The 27,060-nt window shown below is 35.3% G+C and overlaps 1 protein-coding gene across 4 annotated transcripts in view; it reads right to left on the minus strand.

The window, feature by feature from the left end:
- Positions 1-27,060, minus strand: part of Wdr47 (WD repeat domain 47) — a 68,253-nt gene that overhangs the window by 29,027 nt on the left and 12,166 nt on the right. Inside the window, exons 2-7 of one of the 4 annotated variants that reach the window (XM_026402820.2) lie at positions 23,338-23,504; positions 20,738-20,821; positions 16,509-16,593; positions 13,377-14,179; positions 8,267-8,390; positions 1,151-1,329 (exon numbers count right to left, since the gene is read on the minus strand). In XM_026402820.2, the coding sequence (XP_026258605.2) occupies positions 1,151-1,329; positions 8,267-8,390; positions 13,377-14,179; positions 16,509-16,593; positions 20,738-20,821; positions 23,338-23,495 (1,433 nt within the window). In that variant the 5' untranslated portion in view covers positions 23,496-23,504. Of the gene's footprint in view, positions 1-1,150; positions 1,330-8,266; positions 8,394-13,376; positions 14,180-16,487; positions 16,594-20,737; positions 20,822-23,337; positions 23,505-27,060 lie in introns of all 4 variants that reach the window. The other 3 variants (XM_026402819.2, XM_026402818.2, XM_026402817.2) reach the window with 3 other exon arrangements.

Raw genomic sequence — 27,060 nt, forward strand, 5'->3', positions numbered from 1 at the left:
AATTCATTTAATCTCCAACAACCCTCATTCACTTAAATACATATATTCATCATTGATTTTTTTTAATATTTATTTTTTAGTTACAGTTGGACACAATACCTTTATTTCACTTATTTTTATGTGGTGTGGAGGATTGAACCCAGGGTCTCGCATGACCACTGAGCCACACCCCAGCCCTCATCATTGATTTTTAAACATAGACATATGCACATATATCCACATAAATATATTCCTGATTAGCAACAATATATTTTATACTGTTTAGCCAAAAATTATAAGAAAAAAATCATGTAAATATGCTGAATCAAAAAGAATCTATAGGTTTTTTGTTTTTGTTTTCTATTTTTTTGTTTGAGATGGCGTGTTGCTATGTTGCCAGGCCGGCCTCAAACTCCAGGGTTCAAGCCATCCTCTTGCCTCAGTTTCTCAAGTAGCTGGCCCACTACTGTGACCAGCTGAATCTGTAGATTTAAGCACTCATTTTAAGTATAAAAATAATAGCTACCAATATTGTGCTTATAATGTGCTAGGTACTGTTCTAAGCAGTTTACATTTAATCTTCATGGTAAACTTGAGAATTAGATAAGAGAATAGGCAAATAGAAACTAAGTAATTTTTTTCTGGTCCTCAGCTACCCTAGATCAGAGCTGGATCCATTTGGCAATCTGCTTCTAACCTATGGGCTGAACCACCACACTCTTCTCAAGTTGCTTAGGGAAGAAGGACAAAACTAGATGAACCCATAGAATTCTGTGACTGGAAGACATTATGTAACTCTTCATTACTTGAAACACTTAAAAATCCTGAAAAGTTCAAAGTGAATGGAAAGTAGCAGTTAGTGCTTGCTTTAAATAACTTTGAAATAATTCCTTATATTTTAAAAAAGTAATTAGGGCTGGAGTTGTAGCTTGGTGGTAGAGAACTTACCCAGCACATGTGAAGCACTGGGTTTGATCCTCAGTATCACATAAAAATAATAAATAAAATAAAAGTATTTTTAAAAAAAAGTAACTAGGTGTGGGGTTGTGGCTCAGTGGTACAGCACTTGCCTAGCATGTGAGAGGCACTGGATTCGATTCTCAGCACCATATATAAATAAAGAAAACAAACGTCCATCAACAACAACAACAAAAGTAACTAGAAGACCAACCTATTAAGGAATTGCTCAGTAAGATTCTGCTGCTGATCAGGACCATCCTCCTGATTCACACCTCCTTCAAGCAACATTTGTTGGTATATCTGTCGCTGCTGCTCCTTCTGTTCTAAATGCTGTTGATAGCGTAATCTTTGCCTGTAATATTCTTGAAATTGTTCAGTGGAATCTCGAAGCTTAAAAATATTAGAAAAAACAATGATTTGAACATACTATGAATATGTGTCTTCCCTCAGCAGTATCCTCTACAATTGCTGAATAAAAGATTCAACTAAATTTAGCAATTACAAAACACCTAACATCATTGCTCTTTGAAAAAGAATATCCACGAGTCTTAATACTCAAAAGATATTAATTTGTTTTATTCCACAGCAACAGACAATCAAAATGGTTGTCCTTCCTTGACTAACCCAAAATAAAAATGCAAATTAAGGTTATAAGGGACATAGAGTAAGAGAATATGTAGATAAAGAATAAAACGAACTTTTGCATTACTTAAATAAAAGTACATATTGAAGAAATGCATTAATACTTAATAAATACAATCTTAACGTGTTATACATGTTTAATTTAAGCATGTAAATGGTCTAATGGGTTTCTACTGAGAGAAACAAAATTTCCTCCAAAAGTAGGTTTCAAGTGTTCTCTCACAAGGAAGAATAGTGGGCATTAAATTTAGCAGTCTCAATATTCCTACTTAATCCTTCTAAAAAACTTATATAGTACTCAAACTTATATGACTGAGATATTTAATGAATTCAAATATTGGCAAAGAAATACAGCCCTGCCAAGATGAAATCAGTCATATTGTATGGATCATGTGTACTGCGATTATCCTAGAATAAATCGATCATCTCCAAAATTGACCATCACTAACAATAATCTTTTTTTTTTAAAAGAGAGAGAGAGAGAGAGAGAGAGAGAGAGAGAGAGAGAGAATTTTTAAATATTTATTTTTTAGTTATTGGCGGACACAACATCTTTGTTTGTATGTGGTGCTGAGGATCGAACCTTGGCCGCACGCATGCCAGGCGAGCACGCTACCGCTTGAGCCACATCCCCAGCCAACTAACGGTAATCTTAACGAAGAGTTATCTAAAGCCAAAACTGTCTCCCTTTTGGGAGAAACAGAAACAACCCTTCCCTATTTTAATAACTTTAGCAATAACTCTGAGATAAAATTACCCATATGGTCTTAAATTCTTAGTATAGTAAAATATAACAAATGTGTCTTCTTAGTTATTTTAAGTGTATAATTCAATGGCATTAATTACATTCACAATGTTATGCAACCATTATCAATATGTCTAATATTTTTTTATCAGGCCAAACAGAAACTGTAACTATTAAGCTATAACTCCCCATTCTTCCCTCCCCTCAGTCCCTGGTAACCTCTATTCTATTTGACATATTTCATATAAATAGATTTAGACGATATTTTTCATTTGTATCTGCTTATTTCACAAAGCATGAGGTTTTCAAGGTTCAGCCATGTTGTGGCATGTATCAGAACTTTCCTTTTATGGATAAATGATATTCCACCTTAATATATACCACATTTTATCTGTTCCTCTGTGGATGGACAAAAGAATTATTCTCATCTTGGATTACCATGAATAATGCTGTAATGAGCATGGGCATACAAACAAAACAGAGACTGTTCCAGTCTCTGCCCTCAATTTTTCAGAGTATACACCTAGGAGTGGAATCTATATGTATGTATGTATTTTATATCTATTTATTTACTTACTTATTTATGAATTACTGGGGACCAAACCCAGGGCCTTATGCTTGCTAGGCAAACAACTCTACCACTGAGCTACTTCCCCCATCCACTTCAACTGTTTTCCACAGTGTCTGTACCATTTTACATTCCAACCAACAATGTACAAGGATTCAAATTTCTCCACATCCTCACTAGCACATATTTTCCACAGTTTTATTCTGATTTACATTTCCCTAATGATTAATGCCATTAGGTATATTTTTCATGTGCTTACTGGCTATTTGTAATGTATTCTTTGAAGAAATATCTATTCAGGACCTTTGCCTATTTTTAAATTGGGTTGTTTTTTGTTGCTAAGTTGTAGGAGTTCTTTATATACTCTGAATATCAAAGCTTAACAGATACAATTTGTTAATAGTTTTCTCATTCTGTAAATTTTTTTTTCACTTTCTTAACAGTCTACTTTGATGCACAAAAGTTTTTAATTTTGATGAAGTCAAATTTACATTTATTTATTTACTTATTTGGTACTAGAGATTGAACCCAGGATTGTTTAACCACTGAGCTACATCCCTAGGCCTTTTTATTTTTTATCTTGAGAGAGGGTTGTGTTAAGTTGCCTAGAGCCTAAGTTGCTGAGGCTGGCTTTAACTTGCAATCCTGCTGCCTCAGCCTCCCCAGTCACAGGGTTATAGGCATGTGACACTGCCGCCCAGCTATATTTTTACTTTTGTTGTTCACACTTTTCATATCATATTTAAGGATGCATTACAAAATCCCAAGGTCATAAAAATTTATATCTGTTTTTAAGAATTTTATGTTTTAGGGCTGGGGATGTGGCTCAAGCGGTAGCACGCTTGCCTGGCATGCGTGCGGCCCGGGTTCGATCCTCAGCACCACATACAAACAAAAATGTTGTGTCCGATGAAAACTAGAAAATAAATATTAAAAAAATTCTCTCTCTCTCTCCCCCCCCAAAAAACTCTCTCTTTAAATAAAAAAAAAAGAATTTTATGTTTTAGTTCTTACAAGATTCATTTTGAGTTAATTTTTGTAACTTCATTCTTTTACACATAGAAATACAGTTATCTCAGCACCATCTGTTAAACAGACTATTGTATCCCTATTAAATGGACTTGGAATCCTTGCTAAAAACCAGTTGGCCATAAATGAATGAGATTTTTGTACTATGAATTTTATCCTCCTGATCGATATGTCTATTCTCATACAAATACCATAAGACTGTAGCTTTGTACCAAACTTTGAATCATGAAGGGTAAGTCCCACAAGTTTGTTCTTTTTCAAGACTGTTTTGGCTAGGTGCAATGGTTCACACCTGTTCCCCCAGCTACTTACCAGGCTGAAGCAGGAGGATCATAAATTCAAGGCCAGCCTGGATAACATAATAAAACTTGTCCCAAAATAAAATTAAAAAGGGCTAGGCATACAGAACTTTGCCAAACATGTGTGAGCCCTGGGTTTAACCCCAAAGGGGGAAGGGGATTGTTGGTTATTTGGACCCCTTACAATTCAATATGAATTTGAGCATCAAGTTTGTCCTCTATTGAAAAAGAAACTACAGAATTTTTATGAGGAATATATTGTACTTGCAGATTTCACTGGGTATTGAAGTCTTTGATTTGGGGTACTTGGGATTGAACCCAGGAGTGCATTTTTAATGAACTACATCCCAAAATTATTATTATTATTATTATTTTTTGAGATAGGGTCTAAGTTGCTGAGGCTGACCTTGAATTTAAAATCCTGTCTCAGCCTCTCAAATTGCTCGGATTACAGGGATTACCTGTAATCCACTGTACAGTTGGTATTGACATCTTAACAATATTAAATCTTCCTGTCTATGAACATGAGATATCTTAGATCTTCTTAAATAGCTTTCAGCAATGTTTTGTTTCTTTGTTTTTGTGGTACAGGGGATTTAACCCAGGGGTGCTCTACCATTGAACTACAATCCCTGACCTTTTTTATTTTAATTTTTTAAAAATTTGAGACAGGGTCTTGCTAAATTGCCAAGCCTGGCCTTGAACTTGCAATCCACCTATCTTAGCCTTCTAAGTCACTGGGATTATAGGCAGGTGCCACCCATGGCTCAACAGTTTTATAGTTTTCAACATATAGCTCTTTAACCTCTTTGGTTTAATTTATTTCCAAGTATTTTATCTTTTTACATGTTTATATAAATAAATAGCTTGCTTTATTTGCTTTTCAAAAAATTCATAGCTTGTATGTAGAAATATAAATGATTTCTCTGTGTGGATCTTCTACTATGCAACTTTGCTCAATTTATTAGCTTCCTTGCTAATTCCTTAGGATTTTTTTAATATTTATTTTTTAGTTGTAGTTGGACGCTATACCTTTATTTATTTTTATGTGGTGCTGAGGATGGAACCCAGGGCCCCAAACATGCTAGGCGAGTGCTCTACTGCTGAGCTACACCTCAGTCCATCCTTAGGATTTTCGATGTATAGGAACATGTCATCAATGAATAGACATAGTTTTACCTCTTCTTTTCCAGTTTGGATGTGTTTTGTTTCTTTTCCTTGTCTAATTGTTCTGGCTAGAACTTCCAATAATATATTTCCAATAGCAGAGTCAAATAGCAGTGATGAAAGAAGGCACTGTTGTTGTTCCTGATCCTAGTGGGAAAGCCCTCAGTCTTTCACTACTAAGCACGTTAGTTGTATTTCATAAATACCCTTTACCATTCTGAGGAAATTCCCTCTAATCCTGGTTTCTTGAAAGTTTTTTTCATGAGAAAGTGTTGAATTTTGCCAAATACATCAACTGAGATAATCATGTGGCTTTTTTCCTTAATTCTATTAGTATATTACATTGATTTTCTTCAATTAGGATAGAAGATTATTATTTTTTTTTGAGAGAGAGAGAGAGAACTTTTTTAATATTTATTTTTTAGTTTTCGGCAGACACAACATCTTTGTTTGTATGTGGTGCTCTGAGGATCAAACCCGGGCCACATGCATGTGCTACCGCTTGAGCCACATCCCCAGCTCAGAAGATTATTATTGATATGTAAATTTATTTATTTATTTATTTATTTTTGGGTACAGGGGATTGAACTCAGGAGTACTCAACCACTGATCCACACCCCCAGCCCTTTTTTTTAAAAAATATTTTTTTAGTTGTTGATGGACCTTTATTTTTTTTAAATTTATTCATATGTGGTGAGGAGATCAAGCCCATATTATGCAAGCATTGTACCAATGAGCTACAACCCCAGGCCTACCAGTCTTTTTTTTTTTTTTTCCAAAGAATGAGAGAGAGAGAGAGAGAGAGAGAGAGAGAGAGAGAGAGAGAGAGAGAGAATTTTAGTATTTATTTTTAAGTTTTCGGCAGACACAACATCTTTGTTTGTATGTGGTGCTGAGGATTGAACCTGGGCCGCACGCATGCCAGGCGAGCACGCTACCGCTTGAGCCACATCCCCAGCCCCCCAGCCCTTTTTTTGTATTTTATTTAGAGACAGGGTCTCACTGAGTTGCTTAGTGCCTTGCAGTTGCTGCGGCTGGCTTTGAACTCTCGATCCTCCTGCCTCAGCCTCAACTGGATTACAGGTGTGCCCTACTGCACCCAGCTTCTTATGATGTCTTTATCTGTCTTTATGGGAGCCTCATGAAATGAGTTTGAAGTATTTCCTTCTTTTCTAATTTTTTGGAAGAATTTGAGAAATACTGGTGACACACATACATACACAAATGTCCAGCTCTTCCTTAAATGTCTAGTAGAACTTACCAGTAGAGCCATCTGAAATTATATTTTTATCTGTTGGGAGGATTTTAATTACTGATCCATCTCTTTACTAGTTATAGGTATGCTGAAATTTTCTACATTTTTTTTCTCAAACCAGTTTAAGTAATTTAACCATTTCATATAGATTATCTGATTGTTTTATATTAGTCAAAATAATTTATAATTATAATCACTTTTATTATTACATGGTCAGTTGTAATGTACATAGCTTCATTTCTGATTGTAGTTGTCTTCTCTTTTTTCTTCAGTCACTCTAGCTAAAGATTTGTCAGTTTTTTAAATTAATATTTTCAAAGAACTAACTTTTGGTTTTATTGATTCTATCTATGATTTTCTCTGCTTTCGTGTGTGTATATGTGTGTGTGTGTGTATGTGGCTGGGGATTGAACCTAGGGCCTCATGCATGCTAGGCAAACACTACCACTGAGCTACATTCCCAGTCCTCTAACTTCATTCTTAACATTTAATAAAAAAAAAATTATTCAACTTATTAAAATCAATTAACAACTGTTTCTAAGTGGCATGCTGTATAAATTCTCTTCTCAAGCTTGGTGTGGTGGTGCGTGTCTATAACTTCAGTGACTTGGGAGGCTGCTGGGATAGGAGGATCAAAAATTCGAGGCCACCCTCAGCTACTCAGGTAGATCCTGTCTCAAAAAATAAAAAGGGGTGGGAATATAGCTAACTGGTAAAACATCTGTGGGTTCAATCCCCAGTGGCACAAAAAGACAAAAAAAAAGAAATAAAATTCGCTTCAAATACAATTTCTTTTCAAAAACACCAAAGAAAAATAACCTGGAACCTTAGACTTAGGACCATGTCAACAATAAATAGAAATCGTTTTACCTCTTCTTTTCCAATTTGCATGTGTTTGTTTCTTTTCCTTAGACTTAGATAAAAGTATTACTCTGAATTATAAATATTTATTTTTTTGTATATTAGATCTTATTATTGACAGGCACGATAGCCCACAGCATGCAATCCCTGCAACTCAGGCTAAGACAGGAGGATTTGCAAATTCAAGGCCAGCTTTAGCAATTTAGTGAGGTCCTAAGCAATTCAGCAAGACCCTGTCTCAAAATGAATAATTAAAAAGGCTGGGGATATGACCCAGTAGTTAAATGTTCCCCCCCACCCCCGGTTCAATCCCTGGTACCAAATAAATAAATAAATGAGAATAGAAGAGCTGAGGGATGTAACTCAGCGGTAAAGTACCCCTGGGTTCAATTCCTAGTACAAAAAAAAAAAAAATTTAGTAAGTAAAATGTAGAGTATATGCCGTTCAAGTGCAAACTAGTGACATTTAAGGTAAATTCAATTATTTGAGTCCTAAAATATATAAGAATAATAGTGACTACAGTATTTTATATTTTTAATAAATTCATCTGTTAAAAACATTATAAAATACACAATGGAAGCTAAATATACCATACATTCTTTGGGAAGAGGAAAGAAAATGAGCCAATAATATGTCTAGATCTCTCTCTCCTTTTCCCAAATAGCAGAAAATTCTTTTAAAATTTATACAAAGAGAATAATTATTTGGTATAGTAAATATTACCTCAGAAATGATAGTTATTAGGTGTAATAAATATTACCTCATTTTTTTCTTGCTTAGCTGGTCCTGGATTCTGTGCTCCATTTGCAGGCTCTTTTTCTGAAACTGAACTCTGGCCCAAGACTTCACCACTGATAGGTTGCTGTGCCTCTACGGGTGTATCACTTCTTTCCAAAAAGATGCGGAGAGGGCGGGGGGAAACACAGATGGGAGTGAAGAAACATAAATTTTAGAGAAATTTTAATTCTTAAAAAAATGAATATTTAATATAAGTGCATAAAAGATAAATTTTTTATCTTACTTTCTTCCCTTAAGTAAACTACAAAAAAAAAAAAAAAGGATTTTAAAAAAAGAATGTGTTTTTAGGGAGGAATATTTTTCTTTTCTTTTTTAGATAGAGTCTCATTGTGTTGCCCGGCTTGTCTCAAATGCCTAAGCTCAAGTGATCTTTCTGCCTTGGCTTCCTGAGTAACTGGAATGATAGGTGCATACCACTTGCTCTGGATAGAACATGTGTTTAATGAAGGAACCCCACTTCATTACACAAGGAGGATAATCAGTTGTATGGTCTTGGGAAAGTTACTTAGATTCTCTGTGGCTGAACTTCATCTCTAAACTGGATAAGATGGATGATCTAATGCCTATATTCTCTTCATGAAATATAAATCTGTGATTTTATTATCCAAGCACATATTCTTTTCCTAGTCTCTACAAAGTTTTAAAAATTTTATTAAAAGGCTTTCTTTGGTCTATTTATGCTTAACATAAAAACAAAACATATTTTTCATCATAAACTTCAGATGTTAGGTTGTCTCTAATATTCTTCCAAAACATTAACAATCTTGAATTTTCATAGCTACTCTGTTTAAAAATTTTAATACTTCATCTAAGGATGAATACCAGTTATTTACACAGATTACCTATTGGTACAAAGCACCAGAGGAACAACTACAAAAGTAAAATTATCTCTGCCTTCAAGGAATGTGATTTTAAAGTAGTCTCATAATGGCCTATCCAGATGGAAGTATGTAAAACAATCAAAATACAGAGTGGGATTAAGAAATCAAAGCTGGATGAGTCAACAGCACAAAGATGGTCTTTAGATAGGAGCCTGTACTCCTGAGTACCTGAACATACAGACAACACACCTCCAGAAAGACCTGGTAAGAATTTTCATTACCAGACTGTGCTGTAAATTCCTAATGATCATAAGTCCCTTTTTAGGTCTATATAATAGAATTTATAAAGAGTTATTAGTTATAAAGAGGATAATTAATGAATCTTCATAAAGTAACACTTCATTTAATTTTCCAATTTATATATAACATCATCTTACTTAACTTGCATAATAACTGTGGCATAGGTTATAACTCCCACAAATTCAAAAAACAAGTGATTTTTCCAAAAATTGCAAAGCTAGTAAATAGGACTAGAACTTGAACTCAGTCTTCAGACTCTAAATCCAGTGCTAGCTCAAGCTGGAAAACACTTCAATTTTGAGACCATAACATTGAATAGCCAAAGCTTACATATTTCAACTGATTTTCTCTGTTTTGAGTTTATTTCTGTTCAAGTGAAAAGATATCCTTACAAAACACCACCGTTCCCTTAAAACCTTTCTTTGCTGTTTTATTTTCTTGTTTACCATAGTAGTTTAATCATCGTATCCCAGGTATGTAGTCTGGGATACGAACCTGGGATGTGTAGTCTGGGTGTCAGCACATATTAAATCCTCAAAATAATTTTTAAATGGATACTAGCTTCAAACAAATATTAACAAAAGTAACACAAGTAGGAGTCTCTTCATATATCAATTTTAACACAAGTAATCTAATCAAGCTTCCCAATATTTTAAAAATTATACCTTAGTTTTATAAATTAACTTGTTTCAAAGTAAATTTTTATACTTTATCCACAGCACAATAGCTCTCCCACATCATTTCATTAGCAGTACTTCTTACACACTGCCATAACAAGACTATGAGCTCTGAAAGGAAGACATTTATATTTATTGAGCACCACTCATATGCCTCCCCCTCTAGGAGGGGGATTTTTCTCATTTTACAAGTCCACATCCTATTATATAGAGGAAGTATTTGGAGACTCAGAGACTAAGTTTCTTCCCCAAGGTCACACAGCTAAATGGCAGAACTCAAACCCAAGTCTGACTTCAAAGGCCATGTTCTATTCGTTATTCCATACCATTTTTTCCTCATAAATTTCCAATTTCAGGGGCATGACAAATATTCTCTGAATTATTGCTACTATTTAGATGATAACATGAATCACTTTTTTTTTTTTTAAAGATAGAGTGAGAGAGGAGAGAGGGAGAGAGAGAGAGAATTTTTTTTTTTAATATTTATTATTTTTAGTTCTCGGCGGACACAACATCTTTGTTGGTATGTGGTGCTGAGGATCGAACCCGGGCCGCACGCATGCCAGGCAAGCGCGCTACCGCTTGAGCCACATCCCCAGCCCATGAATCACTTTTTGACATGTCACATTTTCTCTTTTTATAATGGTCTGGTAACTTATTACAGTATTACTATCTTTTTTTTTTTTTAAAGAGAGAGTGAGAGAGGAGAGAGAGAGAGAGAGAGAGAGAGAGAGAGAGAGAAGTTTTAATATTTATTTATTTTTTTTTTTTAGTTCTCGGCGGACACAACATCTTTGTTGGTATGTGGTGCTGAAGATTGAACCCGGGCCGCACGCATGCCAGGCAAGCGCGCTACCGCTTGAGCCACATCCCCAGCCCCCAGTATTACTATCTTTATTCAGACATTCCTCCATTTCTACTACTTTCTTTATGTAAGAAATATCACACATATAGTCAGATTTTGCTAGATTTTGGTGCATGCTTTCTCTCTATAAAGACAATCCTACTGATGCAAAAATCCAAACACGTCATTGCTTTTCTGACCAAGAAGCTTCTGTCACTTTAAGTACACAGAAGAATATCAGCAATTCCCTCAGAATTGAAGCCCAGCATTCCAGATGATGCAAGTTTTCTCTAAAAGGGAAGGCAGGACAAGTTTAAAATAATCTCTACAAATACTCAAGCCCCAATTCCTTTAGGATTTAAACAGAATATACAAATATAAAATTATTATCATCCATTTTCATCCCTAAATATCATCTTTATTTTTTTTAACTTTATTTTTTTTTTTTTATTGTGGTGCTGAGTATCAAACCCAGGGCCTTGGGCTGGGGATGTGGCTCAAGCGGTAACGCGCTCGCCTGGCATGCGTGCGGCCCGGGTTCGATCCTCCAGCACCACATACAAACAAAGATGTTGTGTCCGCCAATAACTAAAAAATAAATAAATATTTTTTAAAAAATTAAAAAAAAAAAAACCCAGGGCCTCGCATGTGCTAGGCAAGCACTCTACCACTGAGCTACAATCCCAGCCTCATCTTTATCTTTCAAGTATGAAATACAGAGCAGTAAGTTACCAAATCACCCTGGCAATCAGGAAATCCCTCACTTAACTGATCCTAGGTAGATTACTCCTGCCTTTCTTTAAAAAAAAAAAACATTAGAGAAAGTATCGCAACCCTTTCCTCTACAATTTCACAGCTATTAACAGAAAATGCTTTCCTATATATTTACCCTATATGTCTGATGCCTTACCTAAAGATCTCCACTTGCTCTAATAAAACCTTTTTGTTCCATTGTTCTAGATGTGGAACACCTATAAAAACTTAAATAGAACAACAAATATACCACTTAAGGTACATTTACTATGTTTACCAGAACTGAAAACTTTGGACTTACTGGGTTAAACAAATTCTGAGTCCAGTGCTCCTTTCTCCACAAAGAATGTTGCAACTATCCTATGTAATATAAAAAGATTTTTATGCTCTTTTGTGAAATAAATTTGTTGCAGTCAATACTAGTATTTCCACAGTACTAACACTGGGGTAGAGAAAACCAGTAGTTTCCCAGTAAAAACAAGAAAGAAAGTTTCCTAAACCATGAACTAAATAATTTCTCATCAGGAGATGCTAATTCATGCTAGGTACACTGAGTGGTACCTTTAACATTTCTTTCATATGTATGAAGAATCACTAATAGAAAGGCAAAGGGAAATAATCAAAGAGTTTTATGTAGATAGTTATTCACTACAGTAACACTTACGGTAAACAACCAGATGCTCTACAATAAGAAATCAAGGGTTGGAGGTATAGTTCAGCAAGAGAGTATGCCTAGCATGTGTGTGAGGCCCTGGGTTCCATCCCCAGCACCTCCCCCCAAAAAAAACCAATAAGCAATTGTTATGATGTAGTTTTACAATAGAATACTGCATACTTATTAATCACGGATCTCAAAAATGTTTAACAGGCCAGGTACAGTTGTGCAGCCTATAATCCCAGCAGTTCAGGAGGCTGAAGCAGGAGGATCATGAATTCAAAGCCAGCCTCAGCAATGAGGCACTGAGCAACTCAGTGAGACCCTGTCTCTAAATACAATACAAAACAGTGCCAGGGAATGTGGCTCAGTGGTTGAGTGCCCCTGAGTTCAATCTCCAATACCACTTCCCCAAAAAATGTTTAATAATATTAAAAAAAATTCATGATCTTTCAAATGAAAAAAGAAAATTAAATGAAAACATACATTATATTCCCAATCAAAAAAAAGTATTCATAGAAAAATTTAAAAAGAACTGGTCATGGGCTGGGGATGTGGCTCAAGCGGTAGCGCGCTCGCCTAGCGTGCGTGCAGCCCGGGTTCGATCCTCAGCACCACATACAAACGAAGATGTTATGTCTGCCTAGAACTAAGAAAAAATAAATGTTAAAATTCTCTCTCTGTCCCCCTCTCTCTCTCTCACTCTCTCTTTAAAAAAAAAAAAAAAAAAAAGAACTGGTCATCTAAGTGTAAGACTGTAGAATTTTAATCTCAATACTATTACTTCACTGTAGTTTCCAAATTTTCTTCATAACACATATTGCCTTCATAGCCAGTAAAAGAGTAGGTTGAAAATAAAAATTTTTCTCTTATAAAAATTTTCTCTTCTTTTAATTATCTGAATTTTAAACCCTTTCTAAAGTTGTAAGGACTAACTTTCAAGGGACTTGCACATTAAGAAACACACATGAACAAAAAACAATAACACAGAGATTTCCTAATTTTTATGAATAATTGCTTACCGCTCAGGGGATTCCTCATAAATACTGTGACATTCTGTATTCTCAAGCATGAGACTTCTACTGAGGTTTTGTACCCCTGGATAATGGAAGTTAGCAAAGGAGTGTGACATTGGAGAAGTTTTGTTCCCAAGGTCTGAGATCCTCTTATCATGACTAGTTAGTCCACAAGTGAGGCCATCTAAAGCAGGATTCAGAGAGCGGGTCATATAGGCATCAGCTGATTGAGGTCTTCTCATTGGGGATGATGGATATGGAGAAAGTTTGCTGATGAGAGGAGTCAAAAGATCAGCATATGTAGCTTTTGTAGGTTTCAGAAGTTTGTCAACATGAATATTAAGCATTTTCTGTTCAAAAGCACAAGAAAAGACAGAAGAAGGGAGATTCTGAAGCCATGACAATAAACTTAGATCCAAATCATCACAACCATTACCACATAGAAGGTCGATGCCAAGAAGTACTTCACTTTCTGTAATTTCTTCTCCAGTTGCTTTACTCTGACAAAATTCTACACAGCATTCATAAAGCAGGCCCTTCATCACAAGCTGAAATAAACGATTGTTACTTGCTTTAAAACCAGCCTCACTTAGCTTCCTGTCAGCAGGGATGAATTCTGCAACCATGACACAAGCCTCTTCAAAACAGTGAACTCGTGCAGTGCTAGGATTCCAATCCTTAAACTCAGCATGATTTGTCAGACGAGGCAAAGTCAAAAGTAAACAGAGCTTGCTATAGTCATCTTTAGAGGGACAGTACTCTTCTAGAGCATGTAAACACTGCACAGCTTCTTGCATGGTAAATTCCAACTGTAAAAAAAAATATACAAATTTTAAGTATAAAAAGAGGAAATAGATATATGCATATATATAAAATCACCATAAAAAGTAAAATATGAAATCTGAAAAAGAATATAAAAGATAATTTCTGAGGTAATAGAATACACATACAATTTGTAGATGTGTAACCATTTTCAACTAAGGAAACAAAATGTGTTCACAACAAAAATAAAAAGAATAATTTGACTAATTAGCACATCAAACTTTTATCCATAAATTAGTGCTCTAATTCAGGTTTTAAATTATCATTTTCAGGCGGCTGGGGTGTGGCTCAGCGACAGAGCACTTGCCTCCCACATGTGAGGCACTGTGTTCGATCCTCAGCACCACATAAAAGTAAATAAATAAAGATACCGCATCCATGTATAACTAAAAAATGTTTTAAAAAAATTGTCATTTTCAGATGTATAACTTTTTCAAGGTAAGAAAAACTGAGTTTTTTCAGAAGTGAAAACTAAAGCATGCTAATATTTGCTTGTTTAAAAAGCCTTTTATTTGGCTTATCCAAATAACAAAAGGTAAAATAACCATTTTCTTAGTTCCAACTTGCCTTAGGGCAAATTTGCAAGGGGAAAGAAATCAAACCAGAAAAAGGAAACATTTACACAGTTGATTTACTACAAAAAAATAGTAAAGATAGACTAAAAGGAAGCTTAGCTGAGAGATAAATTATGACAGGTATCTCAGAGCTTACCTAGTCCAGTCTCCCAATCTTAGATATAGGAAAAATTAAGATGGAGATTTAATCAAGGTAATTCAGTTGATTAATGACAAAGACAGAATAAAAGTTAGGTCTCCTTTATGCTATGTCCATGTATGAATATACCACAATGAATCATATATATATGTGTATATATATATAAATATTACATACATGATATATATATATCATTATATATGTAAAATTATAATTTACAATTAAAATCCCACTATTACGTACAGTGGGATAATGTATAATTATAATACACCAATTAATAATGAAAGGTAGCAGAATACAACAGTCACTAATACGGCAGTATGTAAAAATGTGGATGTGTAACCGAGGTGATTCTGCAATCTGTATTTGGGGTAAAAATGGGAGTTCATAACCCACTTGATTCTAATGTATGAAATATGATATGTCAAGAGCTTTGTAATGTTGTGAACAACCAATAAAAAAAAAAAAAAAGAGGTCTCTGGGTTAATGTCTCAGTGTCTCCCCCACACACTTTTAAACATCATTATCTGGCAGATGTTTTTCTATTATACATGAAACTTCCATTTTAATATTGCTTGATCTTTGCTTTGGTCTGAATGTCTGTGTCCCCACCAAATTCATTTCTTGAAATCCTAAACCCCAAGGTGATGATATTAAGAGGGTGGAGTCTTTGAGAAAGGATTAGGCCATGAAGGTTCATCCATTACTGATGAGATTAATATCCTTATAAAAAAAACGACCAAGACTAGGAGTATAACTCTATGATAAAGAAGTACTGAATTCAAGCCCCAGCATTACAAGCAAATTGTTTAAAAAGAGCTAGAGAAACCCCAGGAAGAGCAAGTTAGTCTCTTCAACCATGTGAGAATACAGTTAGAAGGTGCTACCTATAAACCAGAGAGCAAGCCTCAACATATGTTGAACTGCCAGCACCTTGATTTTGGAATTCCCAGCTTCCAGAACTGTGAAAAATAAATTTCTGTTGTACATAAGCCACTCAGTTGACTATATTTTGTTTAGCAGCCCAAGTGGACTAAGACAGTTTAATTCAATGAATGCTTACTGGAACTTGATAAAAGTGTACTTGGCTTGCATGTGACAATACTAATATTAAAACTTCAAATTTTGTTTTTTTCTAGTCAAAATGAATTTAATACTGTTGAATTTAAATAGTGTCTCTCTCTCTCTCTCTCTCTCTCTCTCTCACACACACACACACACACACACACACATACACACACACAAACAACATTTTGAAATACTAAAAAGGCAGAAAAAGGAAGTAAACATAACCAATCCACTTCTATAAAAAGAAAAGAAGTGATGACAAGTTATCAAGTCAAACATCTACTGCTATCTAACTTACCTTAAACAAAAGCTCCTCAACTAGTCAGTTGTTCACATATTATCTTGTCTTAAATCATGGAACACATTTAGAAGCACTACAGATTTAAAGTACAGCATTTGCAAAACAGCAAATCTTGACCCATCCCATCTCATAAATACTTTGAAAACCTGTGATAATAATCTTGTTTTAGTAAATAAAATACTTATGACTGAAAACAAGACTATGGAGCAAACCTTCAGGAATAAAAATCTTACATGCTGGGGTTCATCTTCTGCCGACATTGCATTGTTAACACATAAAGCTTCTAAAAACTTCTGTTTTAGGATAATATAACGAAACCTGTGAAAAATAAAAAATGAAATATTAAAATGATTAAAAAGCTGAATGAAGCAATGTCAAAGACTAGGAAAAAAACAACTCCAGTTTCTGAAGCAAAACAGGCCAAGTTTGATTGATTGATCCATGGATTGATCTCTCTATTGATACATGCACATATGCATATAGTGCTGGAGATCAAATCCAGGACCTCCAGCAGGCTAGGCAACTGCTCTACCACTGGGCTACATCACTAAATTTGATTTAAAGGACAACTTTTTTTCTTTTTTTCAAACAGACTTCTTTGGGGCTGGGGTTGTGGCTCAGCAGTAGAGCACTTGCCTAGCATGTGTGAGGCCCTGGGTTCTATCCTCAGCACCACATAAAAATATATTGTGTCCAACTAAAAAATAAATATACTTTTTAAAAAAACAGACTTCCTTAATTGGGTGCAGTGGCACACTCCTAAAAATCCCAGCTACTTGTGAGGTCATTGAGGGAGGGGCATTGCAAGTTTGAAGCCAGCCTGGGCAACTTAGCAAGACCATGTCTGAAAATAAAAAATTAGAAGGGCTGGGAATATAGCTGAATGGTAGAGTGTACTTGGATTCAATCCTCAAGACCATATATTTTTTTTTAAAGAGACTTCTTTAAAAAATTAATTTACTAATGTCTGATAAGTCAATTTACTTTCAGGCTACCATAAGTAACTTTGACTTCAGAAAATTATTAAAATATTTTACTAAGCTTCTTATCCTCTTGAAGTCATAGTAACAAGTAATCAATTCAACAATGAGAGAAAGGACTTTTAAATCAAATATTAATTCTACACAAAAATCCAGTTTTATGGAAGATGTAAAATGTCACCTAATTAAAAATCAAAGTCCTTTATATTCAAAATGTTGTTTTCTTGAAACATTTCCCTTCATTGTAAATTTTTTAAACTTTATTAATTTTTAAAAATGATAATTATAAATATTTATTATGGTACAGTGTTATGTTTTGACATATGTCTATACTGTAGTAAGAACGAAATCAAGCTTTATTTTCCAGCACCAGAAATGTCTAATTAAAAATGAACCAGAAGGGTAGGAGGAAAAAATAACATTTCTGTAAAGTCACAAGTCACAAGTTTAACTACAAGTCTAAAACTCTTTAACAAGGGGTTTTTAGGGAAGGAAATGAGAAGCACTTTAAAGAAAACGTATTTTGAAGAGTTAAAATAAAAAATAATGAACTTTCATTCTTTCAGCCAGTGTTGTATCAGCAAATATCCAATAAAACAAAACACCTAAGCTGGGTGTGGTGGCACACTCCTGTAATTCCAGTGGCTCTAGAGACTAAGACAGGAGGATCACAAACAAGTTCAAAATCAGCCTCAGCAACTCAGTAAGATCCTGTCTCTAAATAAAAAATATAACATACAAAATAGGGCTGGAGATGTGGCTCAATTGTCGAGTGCTCCTGAGTTCAATCCCTGGTTCCAAAAAACAAAACCCAAAACCCCTGCCTTCAAGAAGAGTTATCTAATAAATTGTATGTATAGGATTCAGCAAGGTATCAAGTCGTGCAAAAAAAAAAAAAATTCTATCAGAGGGTGTACAAAGTAAAAGATGTAAGAACTGATTTTAAAAGGTTATCAGGAGTGTGTTAAGTAAAATAAGAGATGGTGAGATGAATAGTATTCCAAATAAATGAAGGTACAAAATCAAAGAGTTATCAAATAGCACTGTATAAATAGAGAATCAAAAAATTAAAGATTAACTTCAACTACTGGTAGAGTAACTTACACCTTACTAATATTTTTGCAAATAACAGTGCTAAATCCTAGATAAAACACACACACACACAAATGCACAATCTGAATGCATCAGAGAACAAATAAAAACTGGCACAACTAGAGGGAAGTCAGTTCTTGGAAAAATAGAACTTGAAGGAGTATAATTCAAGGGCATAAGGCATTCCAGCTGAAGGCATTCTCTAGTCCTTAAAGAGTAAGCCAGAATTCAAGCAGAAAGCTTCAGTTACACAGGCTTGAGTCAGCAAAAACTTTGGTACTACCAGACCAGATGAAAAGCGAAGAGAATTCTTAAAGGAGGAAGATACAGTAAGAAATACACAAAATTCTACTGTGTAAACTCAGTTGCCCAAACCTTTGGCTATCCCCTAAACTGTTAAGATGAAATGGAGGGCTGGAGCTGTGGCTCAGCAGTAGCGCACTTGCCAGGCATGTGTGAAGCATTGAGTTCGATTCTCAGCACCACATATAAATAAATAAAGACCTATTAACAACTAAAAAAATATTAAAAAAAAAAAAAAAGATGCAATGGAGATGCCAAGTAACAGAAGGATCAAACAGAGAAGACTTCAGCTGGGATCCATGAGAGGAGAGACAGAATTTGCTTTTTGAGGTTAATGATGTGTGTGCATAAAATCAACAATTTTTAACAGAAGGCAAACAGAATTCATTTCTCAAGAATGAATATGCAATGGAAGAACACTTTCACAAAATGACTAATTTTTTTATTAAAAAAGAAAAGATGACTTAGGAAAAAAGGCGATAATTAGAAACGGAGCCTGATATGAACAAAAGTTCATACTAGCAAATAAGAACTACACTAGCAAATATGCAGCTATTATAAATATGTTAAAGGACTTAAACGAAAATATAACAATGGCCAGGCTTGGTGGTGCATGCCTCCCAATGACTTGGGAGGCTGAGACAAAAGGAACATAAATTTGAGGCCAGTATGAGCAGCTTAGTAAGACACTGTCTCAAAATATAAACAAATAAATAAAAAGAGCTGGGCAAGTAGTTCAGTGGATGTAGTTCAATGAATGAACAGACAGAAATATTTCAGCAGAAAAATTATAAAAGAAAAATTTGAAACTGAAAAATATAAAATCGGAAACAAAAAATTCACTATCATCAGATGGCTTAGAGAAGAATGAATCAGCAGGGAGAGGTGACACACACCTGTAATCCCAGTGAGCGGCTCAGGAGGCTGAGGCAGAAGGATCACAAGTTCAAAACCAGCCTCTGCAATTTATTGGGGCCCTAAGCAACTCAATGAAACCTTGTCTCTAAATAAAATATAAAAAAGAGCTGAGGATTGTGGCTCAGTGGTTAAGTGCCTTGGTACAAAAAAAAAAAAAATCAGTGGATATTAAATCAATAAAAAACAATATAAAAACAATTCAGACTAAAGAATACAGATAAAAAAATATTTAAAATAATAAAGGGTTTGGAGATATAGTTCATTGGTAAGAGTGTTGCTTAGCATGTCTGAGACCCTATGTTTAATCCCCAGCATTGTGAAAGAATAAATAAATAAAAGCCTCAGTCCTGTGGGACAAAACTCATTTAAAAACCTACAGATTGGGGTTGGGGTTGTGGCTCAGTGGTAGAGCACTTGCCTAGCACGTGCAGGGCGCTGGGTTCGATCCTCAGCACCACATAAAAATAAAATAATTGTGTCCAACTACAACTAAAACAAAATACTAACAACAACAACAACAACAACAAAAACAACCCTACAAATCCAGAATGGGGTTGTAGCTCAGTGGTAGAGTGCTTGCATAGCATGTGTGAGGGACTGGGTTCAATTCTCAGCACCACATATAAATAAAATAAAGGTCTACTGACAACTAAAAAGAATTGTACAGGTTCAAAAGTTCAGCAAATCCCAAGCAGGAAAAATGCAAAACACATAAACTTTTAAACATAACACAATTAAGTACATAATAATCCAATGATAAAGAGAAAAATGGAGGGAAGGAAGAAAGGAGGAAAAAAAGGAGGAGGAAAGAGGAAAGTAAGGAGGGATGGAGATAAAGATTACAAACAATAAAATGAGAATAAAAAGTACAGTAGACTACTCTTCAGAAACAATGGAGGCCAGGGTATAATAGAAAGACATATTTGAAATCTTTATACTATTATAAAGAAACAGTCCTCATGACCTTTTGCATATGGCCACGGTAGGCTAAGTAGATTTGCATATCAAATTTTCAAATACTTCAAGTACAAGTAACTAGTCCTATAGAAGTACTCTAACTCAATGGGATTAAGTGTACTCTGAGTCTTATTTTAAAATTTTTGTTTTATTGTTTCATTTTTTCATTTTCTACCCCTTTAAGACACTAAAAACTTCAAATGAAATCTTACCTTTTTTTGTCAAATTTTTCCATACATTCCAGAGGCTGAATGAATTGAAGAACTTCATCCCATTGACCATCAAGGATTAGCTGCCTACATAAAAACCCAAAATATTATCAAATTCGTGTTATACTAACAGATAACAGAATAAGTGACAAATTAGCATTAAAATTTCACAAAGCACATAGTGAGATTAACATTTGGTTCTTTAAACACTAAAATAAAACGAACTTTTTCACTTTTTTTGGGGGGGGGGTAATGAGGATTGAACCTAGGGATACTTTACCACTAAGCTACATTCCCAGCCCTTTTTACTTTGAGATATGATATGCTGATTTGCCCAGGATAGCCTGGAACTTATGATCCTTCTCCCTCAGCTTCCCAAATTGCTAGGATTATAGGTATTCACCACCAAGCCTGGCTAGTTCACATTTTCAACAACATATGCTATATGATAAGATCTGTGAATCAGCAGCCATTCTTCATATTAATATATTTGTGGGGGTTTTTTAAATCTTTTTTTTTTAGTTGTTAATGGACCTTTATTTTATTTCTTTATATGCAGTGCTGAGAATCCAAACCAATGCCTCATCCGTGCTAGGCAAGCGCTCTGCCACTGAGCTATAACACCAGCCCTATCTGTGGTTTTTGACCTCTGCAAAAACATGGGACTAAGTTTAAATGTTCCTTTATTTCCCCATTCATCTTACGGTTTTAAGACTAGTGTGCATTAATTAAAGACCAGGAACTGTGGATATGGCTCAGTGGTAGAGTGTTTACTTAGCAAGCATGAAACTCTGGGTTCAGTCCCAGTAACACATAAAAACAATCACCATCACCAGTGTGTAGGCATGTTCTGCTCTCACTAAATCAATGGTTCTCAACTGGGGGGGGTGATTCACCTCTTCCCCTGGGGGCATTTTTGGTTGTCACAACTATTATCTAGTGGGTAGAGATCAAAGATGCTGCTAAACATCTTACAATGCACATGACATCTCCCAAAACAAAGATTTGTCTGGCCCAAATGTTAGTAGTGCCAACATTGTGAAATTCTGCTCCAAATTGTGAATTCCACATCTTTAAGGAACTTGAAACTAAAGGTTAGATTCTGAGAAAAAAAAAACAGCAAAGAGCCCAGGACTACAAAAACAAAACTAAAAGGCAGCAAAGAGTAACAACAAGTTTTGTTCTACTCTAAATGGCCTATGGGAACTTACAAAAGTTACACGACATTATTCTCTCTGTTCTTTTACAATAACAATTTCCCAATTTTTGGATTTTTTATGACAGTAAAATTTAAAAAGGAAGGAGGAATGGGCAGGAGAACCTACACAAGACTGCCAACATTTTATTCTGCAAAGAATGACTATACACAATACACATCATAATCATTTTATAAAGGGATATTTTAATATTATAAAAGCAAAAATACACAATTTCCCAGGCCAGCCCTTCAAGATGAATACATTTAATGAAAAACTTGCTATTTTGGAATCTTTTGCATTTCACTTAAGATCAATAAAACTTCACTGCACACCAATAGGCTCCTGTAGGGTACTTATGAACCACTGTGAAATTTCATAAGTAGCAATATTTGAAAGACAGTCCCCCAACAAAAAACAGTGCCCTAGAACTAATTACTAGCTACATCACTAAACTCCCCGGGGCTGGATGATATTCATAACACAAAATATAGGGAAGCATAATGAGTAATCTATTATAAGTTCTTATAATGAGAAATCTTTTTAGTTTTAAAGTTCTTTTTTGCTGGAGTTAGGAACAGTTCATTTTTTCCAAGAATATGCACTCTTTGTCAAGGATATTGAGTATCATATAAAAATAGAATACATCTCTGCCTGAGAATTTGGGATTTTCTTTTTCCATCCAATTCAAGTGTTTAGCTTTCCATTTTGGCAAACATGTTCATTTTCTTTACCTTGCAATCATTCATCTAAAAATAATGTCCTAAGAAAATAATCCAAGATACAAAAAAAAGTCTCATGCATAAAAGCTGTTCAGTAGAGCATTTAAGAAAGTTGGGTAAAATAATCTAAAATTAGAGGAATCATTAGGAAACTAAGTAAACTGAAATTTTTTAATATATAAATTTGAAACCACAGACAATCCTTGTGATACTAATGGGTGAAGCAGAATTCAAAAATAACAACAAAATTGCTATTATTTTAAAAATATACACAGGAATCATAAGTGCTTCTGGGTGGTAGGGTGACTATTTTTCTATACTTTTAAGGAATATATTTCTACAATGACTATGTTTTATTTTTTCCTATGGTTAAAATAATGGCATTTCAGAAATATTTTCCTTATCTTTCCAGAGTCTGATTTCTTAGTCAAGTATATTTTATGTTGATTCCACAAAAACAATAGACTTGTGACTTTTTTTTAAGTGGTCTGGATCATACCTCTGAAAATACTCTACAGAAAATATTAGTGTTATGTAAATGTTCCAAGATAAAAACATTTTTAAAAATCATACTGACCCATCTTCTGTGATTATAAAGTTCTATCTGTATTATAACATGTTACTTTCTTATTTTTTAATATTTCTTTAAAAGAGCTACAAACCTCAAACTAATAATGAATCATACCTCAGGAAAAGCATATCATCTGAAAATAGGCCATTTATGACTCCACTTTCCTTCTCAAGGGCCAACATACTAATATGAAGTTTCTTTGAATTCAGGAAGTCCAAAATTAGCTTAATGATTTCAACCTCTTTTACATTCACTGTTTCTTCAGCCGTCATGTTGGTAGCCTAAATATTAAACAGAATGAAAATAACAAAAAAGTTAGTCCAACTCTTTATATCTATTTTATCTGCCTAGAAATGAAACATAACAGATTTCCTGAGAATACTTAGTAGAGGCGAAGTAAAATTAATTTATCAAAGCCAACTTAATATTTATATTTATTTTAGTTGTAGATGGGCACAATACCCTTTATTTTATTTATTTTAATGAGATGCTGAGGATCAAACCCAGCGCCTCACACATGCCAGACAAGGGCTCTACCACTGAGCCACAACCCAGTCCCACCTTTTTTTTGTTTGTTGGTTGGTTTGTGGTTCTGGGGGTCAAACTGAACTACATCCCCAGTCCTCAAGTCGTCTTCAATGTGTGACAAAGGTATAGCTATAATTTTGTAAAGTACTTATCTTTGAGAGAAAGACATGGGAATAATTATACATTAAATGATGTAAGGTCACTGATTTGCTCCAAAATAATACAGGACAGTGGGAAGAAATGAAGATGAGGGCTGGGGAAGTAGCTCAGTAGTAGAGTGCTTGCCTTGTATGCATGAGGCTCTGGGTTCAATCCTCAACATCACATAAAAATAAATAAATAAAGATATTGTGTTCATGGGGCTGGGGATGTGGCTCAAGCGGTAGCGCGCTCGCCTGGCATGCGTGCAGCCCAGGTTCAATCCTCAGCACCACATACAAACAAAGATGTTGTGTCTGCTGAAAACTAACTAAGTAACTAACGAAATAAATAAATAAATATTAAAAAAACTCTCTCTGTCTCTCACTCTCACACTCTCTCTAAAAAATAAAAAATAAATTAAAAAAAAGATATTGGGTTCATCTACACCTGAAAAAAAAAAGAAAAGAAAAGAAATGAAGATAAGAACAATAGTAACTATTGAAGTGGGCTGATGGGTAAATGGGATTCATTACATATTTTTTTTACTCTTGTACATAGTTAAAATATTTCATAATAAAAAGTATTTTTAAAAGAGCTGGGGGTGTAGCTTAGTGATTGAGTGCTTGCCTAGCATGCATTTGACCTGGGTTCCATCCTCCTTACTGAAAAAAAAAAAAAAAACTTTAAAAAGTCATTAATAACCAAATCATGTTTAGCTATGTCCTAAATGTATCATTTGAGGTATGCCCTAATATATTAATTTGATAAACACTTAACACTTTTGTGATACGCACTATCCTACACTCTGGAGACACTTTCCTTGTCCTTAAGAAGCATATAGTTGGGGCTGGGGTTGTGGCTCAGCAGTAGAGCGCTCCCCTAGCTTGTGCAGGGCCCTGGGTTCGATTCTCAGCACCACATAAAAATAAACAAAATAAAGGTGTTGTGTCCAACTACAAATAAAAAATAAATATTTTTTTTTTAAAAGAAGCATATAGTCTAGCAGCAACATCTAAATGACTCACATACACTGGAGTCAAACAAAATAAGGCTAAATTAAAATGTACAATTTTATTTATGTTGGCCATCTCAATGATTTTTTTGTGGGGAGGGGCACTGGGGATTGAACCTAAGGGCACTTAACCACTAAACTACATCCCTAGGCCTTTTTGTTTGATTTTGAGACAATGTCTGAATAAGTTGCTTAGGGTCTCACTAAATGCTGAGGCTGGCTTTGAACTTGCAATCCTCCTGCCTCAGCCTCCCCAGTTGCTAGGATTACAGGTATGAGCCCCCACCTCTAGTTTCAATGATATTTTAAAACTTTCTTAAATTCCTTTTAATTCTTATTTATAGATCTACAGTGATATAATCAGCACATAAGTTATAATACCATAAAGATTTATTTAGAATTAGGACTGTGAAGATCATTCAGTCAACCTTCTCATTCTACAGATGAAACCATACAAGTTAAATGGCCCAAACTATTGTTGAAAGGGTAAAGTTTCTAAGCTGGAAAGCTTGAATTAAAATGTAAAAGATTAGGTATTATTAAATTCCTCTGTTACACCCAGATTCCTGAGATAGTTAAGACAATGCCCTACTGGCCATTTAGCCTAGGGCCCTATGCAGTTTGTCACAGGGCCCGAACCAATCAGTTTGAATGTGTACCCTGCTTAGGAGTGACCAATCACCCCCGACTGGCTGGTTCCTGCCAATGAATGTGCTAATCATGTCTCAGAGTTGTTGTTCAGTTTTCCCGCGCCTCAGCCTCATGATGATTTGTTCTGATGTATGCAAAGCCTCCCGCCCTCCCCAAAAAGTGTACTTAAACTCTTCTTGAACCTCTGCTCGGGGCTCTGGGCCGCTCTCCCTTCCTGAGTGAGCCTTGAGCCTCAGCGCTGAATTAGGATCCTCTTCAATAAACTCCCTCCTGCCCATTGCATGAAGCTGGTCTCTTGTGGTCTCTTTCTCCAAGGATTCCCTGGATCCTTACATTGTTTTCAAATGTTAAGACCGGGAGCAATGTAAAAGACTACTTATTATAGTGGACTAGCTGCAAAGAAAACTCATCAGATAAAAAAGGACTATAAGTATTACCTCTTTCACAGGATCAACTTATTTTAACCTACCTCACAAAAACATAAACATACACATAGATTCACAGGTTACTTTTTTTCAAGTTGTTTACTTTTTATCAATTTATTTTTTTATAACAATTATCTAACCAACTAGAATGCTCTCCTTGGATAAGTACAATCTCTCATGAAGAGGTGCTATGTAAACAAGGAAACAAGGGGAAGAACCCTGTAAGACAATTATTTAACTCAAATATTTAATTTCTAAGATAATCCCATTCCACAATAAGGATATATGACTAAGATAATCCCATTCCACAATAAGGATATATCCGACTCAGAAAACAGATAAATCACAAACCTCTTCCCTAAAAACCAGCTGCCCAATTCCGTATGCTTTGGGATTCCTTTGCTTTCTTTTCTCCCACGAGCCCCTGCCGCAGTCTGGCTGGGCACAAAATAACCAAGCCGCCACAAGGCACTTCTAGGTTCAAACAGGAACTCCTTTATTGCCCCAACTCCCCCGCACGCACGCCACCCACTGGCACTTCCAGCAATACCACACACCAACCAGAACTCCCTCCCCCAGCTTTCAGGCTTTCATAAACCAACAGGAACTCTCCAGGAATCCCTGCTGTGCTGTGAGAACTCAAAAGTAGTGAGCTCACACCCAAGGGAGCAGGAGCCACCCTATTCCGGAGCCGCCCTATTGCTGGACAGCAGGGGTCCATATACAACTGAATTGTGTACACAGCCTGTTTCAATCCAGCATCATCCAGTCACTGCAATTATACACAGCTTAATTTAATTGTCATCATCTTAATGGCTCCCTGGCGTCACCTCTCAACCACTCCTTCTGGTAATATGCCAGGTGCCATTCCGACTAGGCTGTGGCTCTCAACAACCCCCCACTTTTTTTTTGTACTGGGAATTAAAGTCAGGGGTACTTTACCACCAAGTGAGTTTGTTTGTTTGTTTGTTTTTGTTTGTTTGAGAGAGGAGGCTTATTTTTTATTTTTTTTTTTTTTTTGGCGGTGTGCTGGGGATTGAACCTAGGACCCTGTGCATACTGGGCAAGCACTCTTCCAAC

Source organism: Urocitellus parryii, chromosome 11 (genome assembly GCF_045843805.1).
Source record: "Urocitellus parryii isolate mUroPar1 chromosome 11, mUroPar1.hap1, whole genome shotgun sequence".
Classification (NCBI taxonomy): Eukaryota; Metazoa; Chordata; class Mammalia; order Rodentia; family Sciuridae; genus Urocitellus; species Urocitellus parryii.